The sequence below is a fragment of the Cupressus sempervirens genome, chromosome 9 (genome assembly GCF_028749045.1).
Source record: "Cupressus sempervirens isolate cs-2001-9-10 chromosome 9, ASM2874904v1, whole genome shotgun sequence".
Taxonomy (NCBI): Eukaryota; Viridiplantae; Streptophyta; class Pinopsida; order Cupressales; family Cupressaceae; genus Cupressus; species Cupressus sempervirens.
In genome coordinates this window covers 483,504,321-483,514,949 of record NC_143126.1, presented here as the reverse complement: position 1 = coordinate 483,514,949, position 10,629 = coordinate 483,504,321, and the positions used below count along the sequence as shown (strand labels likewise).

At 35.5% G+C, this 10,629-nt stretch overlaps 1 protein-coding gene across 1 annotated transcript in view; it reads left to right on the top strand.

Annotated features, from left to right (window-relative positions):
• Window positions 1-764: 764 nt before the first annotated feature.
• The window catches only part of LOC149539439 (aspartate aminotransferase, cytoplasmic isozyme 1-like), a 40,562-nt gene continuing 30,697 nt past the window's right edge, over window positions 765-10,629 (top strand). The window contains exon 1 of the mRNA XM_089800675.1: window positions 765-1,029. Coding sequence (XP_089656801.1) covers window positions 844-1,029 — 186 coding nt within the window. The 5' untranslated portion in view covers window positions 765-843. The remainder of the gene's footprint in view (window positions 1,030-10,629) is intronic.

Genomic DNA, 10,629 nt, shown 5'->3' with positions numbered 1-10,629 from the left:
GTCTTACACTCTTACACACTTGTCCCTCTATCCTTTCTCCAAGGTTGCTTACAAATGTATGAGCAAAACTTAAAGATTTTTCTTAGAAGAGTTGTACAACTTTGTTAGTATTCATAACATTTGACAAATGTGCAAGTATTGACAATTTGTAGTGCTTGTAGTGCAAGACCATTCAGACATCTTTAAATATGTATGAAATAACATTTTGAAATGAACACTTTCCTACCCTTAGGAAAATAATAGATCTTACAACATACATCATTATTACTTGAGAAACAACTACAATAGCTATAATCATAAAGTTACATTCAAAGACAACCTAAAAGTCTTCGAAATCTAATATGCTCAACCTAGGTAACTCTTTGTCAACAATGTTTCTACAATTTGAAGATTGCCATCGGAAATTCCAAACATGTCACTCATCAAACAATAGGCACAATTATTGAAGCGAATGCAAATCTTCTTCAAGGAATACAAGGTCGTTTTTGGTAATGCGCTTGTCAAGCAAGCCCTGCCTCTATTTTGGTTAGGTACATCAATCCACCAAACAGAGTGCACAACACTCCTGTCCAAGAGGATGGCTTGTGTGGGCCAGCGGGAGGAAAAAAGAAAGAATCCCCGCCTCAGATACGCAGCCTTTTTTTGGCTAAAAATAGAGATAATCAAAGAGGAAGGACGATGTCATTCGGGATAACTCAAAACGGTGGCACATAATTCGATGGGGACCTTCCCCTATATATAACTAGCCTACCCATTGTTTTATTAAAGGTGGTTGAATTGGCATTCTGGGCGTTCGGTGCACTGGCCCTTCAAACATCATAGCAACCACTTGCAATTGTATAAATGAGCATGAAGGGAGAGGAGACTGCTGTAGCTGCTGGGAGACTTGGATTGCTGGTTAGTCATTTGGGTGGAGCTCAATTAGGAGGAGAAAGAGAAAGAGGTCTTGATATTGCAAGAACGAGTGGAGGAAAGATGATGTCTGTATTTGAGAAGATTGAGCAAGCCCCTGAAGATCCAATTCTTGGGGTAATCCCTGCCTCCCTCCCTCCTTCCTTTTTAATATTAACCCGATAGAGTCTTGCAACTCATGGAACATGAGTATAAAAGTGCAGGACTTTTGGGATAAAAACTTTAAATTCGATTTTTTTCATCGAAGTTAATTGTTATTCAGGTTTTCATAGTCCATGAATGGCTTCTAAAGCACAAGGCGATTGGGAAAACTAAATAAATATTTCTCATTTTCTTTTTCCATCAGACATTTTGCATCAGGATGAATTAGGATATGGATATGATCTGTATCAATTCTGGTGGTGCTGTTGTCTTCTGCAAAAGAGTTTTAACTTGGGACATTTATGACGGCCTTTTGGATTAATTCACAATAAATTTTAAGATATTAGTCGATTTGTTCCTAGTCAAATAATAGGATATGATCTAACTGGAATTTTTTAATGATGTTTTAGATTATGCAGCTTTAATAACAGGACCCACCATCACATTAGATTAATGTTACACATTTCATTATCAGATATTGAGTTCCACTCATCTATGGATTACATCAAACTAGCGTTTCACGTTTCTGTGTCTCGGTGTTGTACACATTACTAGGCATTGGTTGCTGCCCTTTAATTCCAGGTTCAGATTTACAGTTGGTATAGGGAAATTTCTTCGAGATTAGATTAATATTACACATTTTTTATTGTACTGAACCCATCGTCAGTTATGGGCTTCTACTCTTTCCCTGGAAGTTCCTGCCATATTAGAATCATGTTGCTATCATCAGACACTGACTTCTGCTCTTTTAATCCTTATGTGCAGTGTGGTGTTTTATTAGTCAAGAAATTGAGGGATTATGATGCAATATCTCAGCTCAATATAGAAAAATCAATATTCTTTAACAGAAACACACCAAACAGACAGGGAAGAAAATCTCCACAATAATATGCACGAAAATATACAACAAATCTTTTACTTACAAATAAAAAAAGGCTTTAGGTAGGTCTGATCTCTAAGACCGAAAAATCGTGACTCGGGGTGAATCCATCCTTCTATCCCCTGAATTATAAATCATTACATTTTTTCCAATTTTTTTCACCTCTGTTTCCTTTTGATCTTTAAAACATTTCCTTCCTCCAACAAGGCTTATGTCATCTCGTAGTGTGCTAGCAACTCTTCAAAATAGCATCTATGTCTTTACCCCAAAAGTCAGAAAAGTTACCGTCCATTCTTGAAATTAACAATTAAAATTAGCCACGCTTTTTGATTTTGCGGAGTTGGTTTATACTATGCTCCCATTGTTTTTCAAAAATTTGAACCATCTGGTTCAAAGCTAATTTACTTGAAAACAACTTCAAGGAAGTTATCACACTAAGAGACTTAAGAGCTCAACTACTGCATTTTTTATTGTTAGGGGTGACACAGAATCACTTTTACTCTAAGATACATATACATCAAATGTCTAGGTGAGAGTTCGGGTTAGATGGTAGAAGCATCCTTTTGACCCAAAGAATAAGGCCACATTTTGCCCTTCTTCCAAATTAAATACCTCTGCAGTTTTCACATTTTTTCCTAAGTTACTGATTCGGATGCAGATCTGGAAGCGGATGCAAGTTTTTTTTCTTTTTTTTTGGTGGGGGGGGGGTGGATGTGGACGTGTATATAATAATATATACTATATTTCTAATATATATATATATATATATATATATATATATATATATATATATATATATATATATATATATATATATATATATATATATATATATATATACAGTTATACTAAGTATATGCAAAGAAATATACAAAATTAAAACATTTGACAGCTTGTAACTTCACCAATACATATTCAAATACTCAATAAGATTATAAAATATGTACCGTATCAATGATATGAATATCATATGTGTCTATATTTATGATTCCAGTGCAAATCAGAAAATCATCACAACTACAAAATTAAAATATAGTTCATCATTCAATGTTTATCAAGCCCGTATCATATGGATTCGCAAAAGCTCATTATCATTTCAGACATTTCTTGGTTCCATCTCCTCCAACTGCTGTAAGTTCAAGATCATTTGAACCCAAAAAGGTTCCACTTGTGGTAGGTACACCATTTGTTATGATGTTATCGGCATCATCATCTGCGATTGTGCTGATTGTGGGATGTAGAACCATTTCCTTCCACTATGATGATCTTGCCAAATTGAAAAGAAGACCATTGGCATAGAGACATAGCGCAATGGCTTGATCAGCAAGCTTTGTTGCCTGTGTTGTGGTATGTCTCCATAAAGGAGATGCCACAACTTTAAAACTGTCAGCTGCTTGGCCCATTGAACTTTGACTACTGGTGGCGGCCATAAGAAATTAAATAAATTTAAATTAAAAAAAACTATGAACATCAAGCATATAAGTGCAAAAAAATGATAGAAAACTACTTAAATAAATTGTCAAACTTCTTGCTTTACTTCATTTTCCAAAAAATAAAAAAAATAAAAAATTCTTCACAAACTTGAAAAAATTCATCCAAATCTCATAAACATTCATGAAAGAACACACGAATGGGATTAAATGCTTATCTTAGTTGCTTAAAACTCGTTTGTGGAAGTTATCCTTGCTCTACAAACGATCCTCTTCGAAAATAATCAACTTTCCTTTAAAATGCAAAAATGGAGAGCAAAAAAGAAAATAGAGGAGCTGCAGACAAAATGGAGATTGAATGGTTAAAAGGCCTTTATTAGGGCCATTTTAGGGTTTGGTACAAAAAAAATTAAAAATTAAAATGTGCAAATAAGTGCATTTTTTTGGTTTTTCAGTGAAAATGACATTTTTTTTTGGTTTTTAACTGGGTGTCAGCCCGTGGATACGACTAGAAGCGCCCGAGTGCTTGTGGGTGGCATTCGGGTGGCACCCACAAGGTACCCGTCCAACTCCATGTACCTATCTGCATCCATTTTGGCACCCACTGCTTAGGCACAAGTATCAGTATCTTAGATTTTTTCTTCTCTCACTTCTAACATGTTATTTGATAAGAGATCCCCCTCCTCTGCCAATTGGTTCTATCTCTCTTTTCCTAGCTCCTTGAAGGCTCAATGTCCTCTAAAAATCATACTGGCTCTTTGCATCAGCTATACCAACCTCTGTTGAATTTACATCAAGTATTAAAAATATTATTTTGTAAATGAATTTTCTCGTTATTTACATTATAACATTTAGACACTCTTTTCAATTCATCTTTTATGAGGGCTTTGTTTGTAGCTTTGCATGATTTTGTTCACAAGAAAACAGTTTTCCTCCTTTTCTACACAAAAAATATATGTGCTTCAACTTCTTCCCTTGGTCACTCTCATCCCTTCTTGAAGAATTTGGTAACCTTCTATTCTCTTTTGTAATGACTCTGCTCAAATCTGATCCCAAAATGCTGATAAAAGTTCAAGAAAACACTTTGCATACAAGGGTCATATGACTGATATAAAATTTCAGTATGCTTTTATGGCTCTTTCCTTCACTTAGCATCAATGAGAATGCTTGCAAAAAGTCTTTCAATTGACTAAACAATGACTTAACATGAATGTGCAACTTATTTTGACAATATTCAATACATATATGTGACTAAAACTACTTGCAATATGCAACTACAGCAACTAGTAATTTTGACAAACACTTGGGATGCAAAATTATAACATTATTTATGCCAAAGAAAAAGAGAACCTACAGCTAATTGACATTTTGTCAAACGATTGGCATGCAAACCAATAAGCTGATCATGAATGATAAATACATATTCAATTACACTATATCAGACCAGCAACTTATGCCTTCTTTATTGCACATAAAATGTCAATTACAATGCTAGTATAAAATGGCCAAGACTCTTGGCTTACATCCACATGAATAATGCTTAAATTTGTTACAACGTTCACTTACAGCCTTACCTCCAAATATGCATCTAAATGATAAGAACAATGCATGTAATATCCAAAGGAACCTGATTGTAGATGGCAATAATAATTTTCTCCAATGCCGCCCTTTTGCTTTGCTTTTTTCTGTTCTGCTTTTTCACTTGCTTTTTTTGGATCTACTTTTTCGCTTTTTTTTCGAACTGCTTTTTTGGATCTGCTTTTTTAGACTTGCTTTTTCAAACTGCTTTTTCGGACCTGCTTTTTCGGATCCGCTTTTTCGGACTACTTCCAAAAACTAAAACCCTCAGGTAGTCTGAGCATACAAATTAAGTTCAACTTGAAATGGTTGAATACCACTTCCAAAGTGCAAGCCTTCAAAAGGTCTTTCACTTCCTCAGTTATGCAATCTCTTGAGAGGTATCGTTCTCAAGGATTATGCTGAATATTTGCAAACTTGGATGGTGCCACAAATGCTCAAAGAGAATGGTAGTAGAATCATCAATTCTCGTCTATCGAAATGAGAGCCTAAGCCCTCTATTTATCTACTTTCCTAAGAAGTTACTAAGAACTTCTAGAAACATCATTTTCTAAGAAGTTACTAAGAACTTCTAGAAACATCCATTATAAAATCCCATTATAATGCACTTTTTTTAATAATAAATAACTTTGTAAAATAAAAGTGCAACTCAATTTAGAATTATAACATGTAGGCCCTGTATAAAAATGATGATAAAATATAAATAAAATATCTCCAAGAGCATAATGAGCCATCCAATCACCAAATAAATGCCAAAATGACTCTCTCATCACAACCACCTGTCTATGAGTTCGTGATAGACTGATCCAGCATGCAAAACGATGTCAGCCAAAATGGGGACATTACAGTCCGCCCTTCCTAAAATTGCTTGTCCCCAAGCAATGGCCGAACAACAAACCAATCAATCCTCCTAGATCCCAAATGAAGTAGTATGTGACATCCTTGTGGACATTAAACCAACTACAAATCAACATCATCAAGACCAACCACATGTCCTGTAACATAGCATCCAAAACTTGTGCGGGTGATGTAGAAGTCAAAATGACACCAAAAGGCAACTCCATAGAAGATCTAAGAAATCTCTTCTTCCCTGTATCCACCCACATAATATATATTGGACTGGAATCCTGGTCATCACCAACAAGCATTGAAAAAGATGTAGCTACAGGCGAACCATATGCACTCATGCTAATTGTGTCAACAATAGGTGTAGCCGTATCAAAATATGTGGACATAGGAACAACACTAACAGCTGCAATAGAAAACTGAATCTGGAGTTGATGAAATCTCATAATCAACATGTGTGCCATCATTAGAACACACATCAACCATTGCATGCATACTGCTAAACTCCTCATTGGATGGCTCAATTGACATAGAAGTGGCTGCTGATATGATAGCATCCTCGCATTCTCCTAATCCCACTATTGCTGCATCGTCATCTGCTAACAAAGCTTCATATGTGGACTCCTGACTCTGCACATATGACTCAATGCTAGATTGTGAATCAATTATACTAGAGCGTAAACCCACATTGACTGACTCCGCTGAAACACCAACATCATAGTTGGGTGGCTTCATATGTGTCTTGATCCCACCTGAGGAATCAACTACCTCCTGCATTGGAGCATTATACAAATCATCAATATTGATGCCCATCTGTCTAGCCATATGCTGCAACAACATATCCATTCACCTATTCTGCTCATGTTGCATCATATCCATTCGCCTATTTTGCTCCTCTAATGTATCCAGTAACCTGGACATTATATTTTCTTGATCTGGATTGATATACATTTTGTCAAACATTTTTCTCTCTATTTGGCTATTCCAAATTCCCAATAAGACCTCCACAGGATGGCAGGACTTATAGCTCTAATACTACTGTAATGACCTTGCTCAAATCTAATCCCAAAATGCTGATAAAGGTTCAAGAAAACACTTTGCATACAAGGGTCATATGACTGATATAAAATTTTAGTATGCTTTTATGGCTCTTTCCTTCACTTAGCATCAATGAGAATGCTTGCAAGAAGACTTTGAATTGACTAAACAATGACCTAACATGAATGTGCAACTTATTTTGACAATATTCAATGCATATATGTGACTGAAACTACTTGCAGTATGCAGCTACAGCAACTAGTAATTTTGACAAACACTTGGGATGCAAAATTATAACATTATTTATGCCAAAAAAAAAGAGAACCTATAGCCAATTGACATTTTGTCAAACAATTGGCATGCAAACTAATAAGTTGATCATGAATGATAAATACATATTCAATTACACTATATCAGACCAACAACTTATGCCTCCTTTATTGCACATAAAATGTCAACTACAATGCTAGTATGAAATGGCCAAGACTCTTGGCTTACATCCATATGAATAATTCTTAAATTTGTTACAACTTTCACTTACAACCTTACCTCCTAATATGCATCTAAATGATAAGAACAATGCATGTAATATCCAAAGGAACCTGATTGTAGATGGCTGTAATAATTTTCTCCAATGCTGCCCTTCTGCTTTGCTTTTTTCTGTTCTGCTTTTTCACTTGCTTTTTTCAGATGTGCTTTTTCTCTTTGCTTTTTCAAACTGCTTTTTCGGATCTACTTTTTCGGACTACTTTGTCGGATCTTTTTTCGGACTACTTTTTCGGACCTACTTTTTCGGACTGCTTTTTTTGGACTGCTTTTTCGGATTTCTTTTTCGGATCTGCTTTTTTAGACTGTTTCCAAAGACTCAAACCCTCAGGTAGTCTGAGTATACAAATTAAGTTCAACTTGAAATGGCTGAATACCACTTCCAAAGTGCAACCCTTCAAAAGGTCTTTCACTTCTTCAGTAATGCGATCTCTTGAGAGGTATCGTTCTCAAGGATTATGCTGAATATTTGCAGACCTAGATGGTGCCACAAATGCTCAAAGAGAATGGTAGTAGAATCATCAATTCTCGTCTATCCAAATGAGAGCCTAAATCCTCTTATTTATCTACTTTCCTAAGAAGTTACTAAGAACTTCTAGAAACATCATTTTTTAAGAAGTTACTAAGAACTTCTAGAAACATCCATTATAAAATCCCATTATAATGCACTTTTTTTATAATAAATAACTTTGTAAAATAAAAGTGCAACTCAATTTAAAATTATAACATGTAGGCCCTGTATAAAAATGATGATAAAATATAAATAAAATAATATCTCCAAGAGCATAATGAGCCATCCAATCACCAAATAAACGCCAAAATGACTCTCTCATCACAACCACCCGTCTATGAGTTCGTGATAGACTGATCCAGCATGCAAAACGATGTCAGCCAAAATGGGGACATTACAGTCCGCCCTTCCTAAAATTGCTTGTCCTCAAGCAATGGCCGAACAACAAACCAATCAATCCTCCTAGATCCCAAATGAAGTAGTATGTGACATCCTTGTGGACATTAAACCAACTGCAAATCAACATCATCAAGACCAACCACATGTCCTGTAACATAGCATCCAAAACTTGTGCGGGTGATGTAGAAGTCAAAATGACACCAAAAGGCAACTCCATAGAAGATCTAAGAAATCTCTTCTTCCCTGTATCCACCCACATAATATATATTGGACTGGAATCCTGGTCATCACCAACAAGCATTGAAAAAGATGTAGCTACAGGCGAACCATATGCACTCATGCTAATTGTGTCAACAATAGGTGTAGCCGTATCAAAATATGTGGACATAGGAACAACACTAACAGCTGCAATAGAAAACTGAATCTGGAGTTGATGAAATCTCATAATCAACATGTGTGCCATCATTAGAACACACTTAAACCATTGCATGCATACTATTAAACTCCTCATTGGATGGTTCAATTGACATAGAAGTGGCTGCTGATATGATAGCATCCTCGCATTCTCCTAATCCCACTATTGCTACATCGTCATCTGCTAACAGCTTCATATGTGGACTCCTGACTCTGCACATATGACTCAATGCCAGATTGTGAATTAATTATACTAGAGCGTAAACCCACATTGACTGACTCCGCTGAAACACCAACATCATAGTTGGGTGGCTTCATATGTGTCTTGATCCCACCTGTGGAATCAACTACCTCTTGCATTGGAGCATTATACAAATCATCAATATTGATGCCCATCTGTCTAGCCATAAGCTGCAACATCATATCCATTCACCTATTCTGCTCATGTTGCATCATATCCATTCGCCTATTTTGCTCCTCTAATGTATCCAGTAACCTGGACATTATGTTTTCTTGATCTGGATTGATATACATTTGTCAAACATTTTCTCTCTATTTGGCTATTCCAAATTCCCAATAAGACCTCCATAGGATGGCAGGACTTATAGCTCTAATACTACTGTAATGACCTTGCTCAAATCTAATCCCAAAATGCTGATAAAGGTTCAAGAAAACACTTCGCATACAAGGGTCATATGACTGATATAAAATTTTAGTATGCTTTTATGGCTCTTTCCTTCACTTAGCATCAATGAGAATGCTTGCAAGAAGACTTTGAATTGACTAAACAATGACCTAACATGAATGTGCAACTTATTTTGACAATATTCAATGCATATATGTGACTGAAATTACTTGCAGTATGCAACTATAGCAACTAGTAATTTTGACAAACACTTGGGATGCAAAATTATAACATTATTTATGCCAAAAAAAAGAGAACCTATAGCCAATTGACATTTTGTCAAACAATTGGCATGCAAACTAATAAGTTGATCATGAATGATAAATACATATTCAATTACACTATATCAGACCAGCAACTTATGCCTCCTTTATTGCACATAAAATGTCAATTACAATGCTAGTATGAAATGGCCAAGACTCTTGGCTTACATCTGCACGAAAATTTCTGAAATTTGTTACAACTTTCACTTACAACCTTACCTCCTAATATGCATCTAAATGATAAGAACAATGCATGTAATATCCAAAGGAACCTGATTGTAGATGGCTGTAATAATTTTCTCCAATGCTGCCCTTCTGCTTTGCTTTTTTCTGTTCTGCTTTTTCACTTGCTTTTTTCGGATCTTTTTTCGAACTGCTTTTTTTGGACTGCTTTTTCGAACTGCTTTTTCGGATCCGCTTTTTCAGACTGCTTCCAAAAACTCAAACCCTCAGGTAGTCTGAGTATACAAATTAAGTTCAATTTAAAATGGCTGAATACCACTTCCAAAGTGCAACCCTTCAAAAGGTCTTTCACTTCCTCAGTTATGCAATCTCTTGAGAGGTATCGTTCTCAAAGATTATGCCGAATATTTGCAGACTTGGATGGTGCCACAAATGCTCAAAGAGAATGGTAGTAGAATCATCAATTCCCGTCTATCCAAATGAGAGCTTAAGCCCTCTATTTATCTACTTTCCTAAAAAGTTACTAAGAACTTCTAGAAACATCATTTTCTAAGAAGTTACTGAGAACTTTTAAAAACATCCATTATAAAATCTCATTATAATGCACTTTTTTTATAATAAATAACTTTGTAAAATAAAAGTGCAATTCAATTTAGAATTCTAACATGTAGGCCCTGTATAAAAATGATGATAAAATATAAATAAAATAATATCTCCAAGAGCATAATGAGCCATCCAATCACCAAATAAACGCTAAAATGACTCTCTCATCACAACCACCTGTCTATGAGTTCGTGATAGAC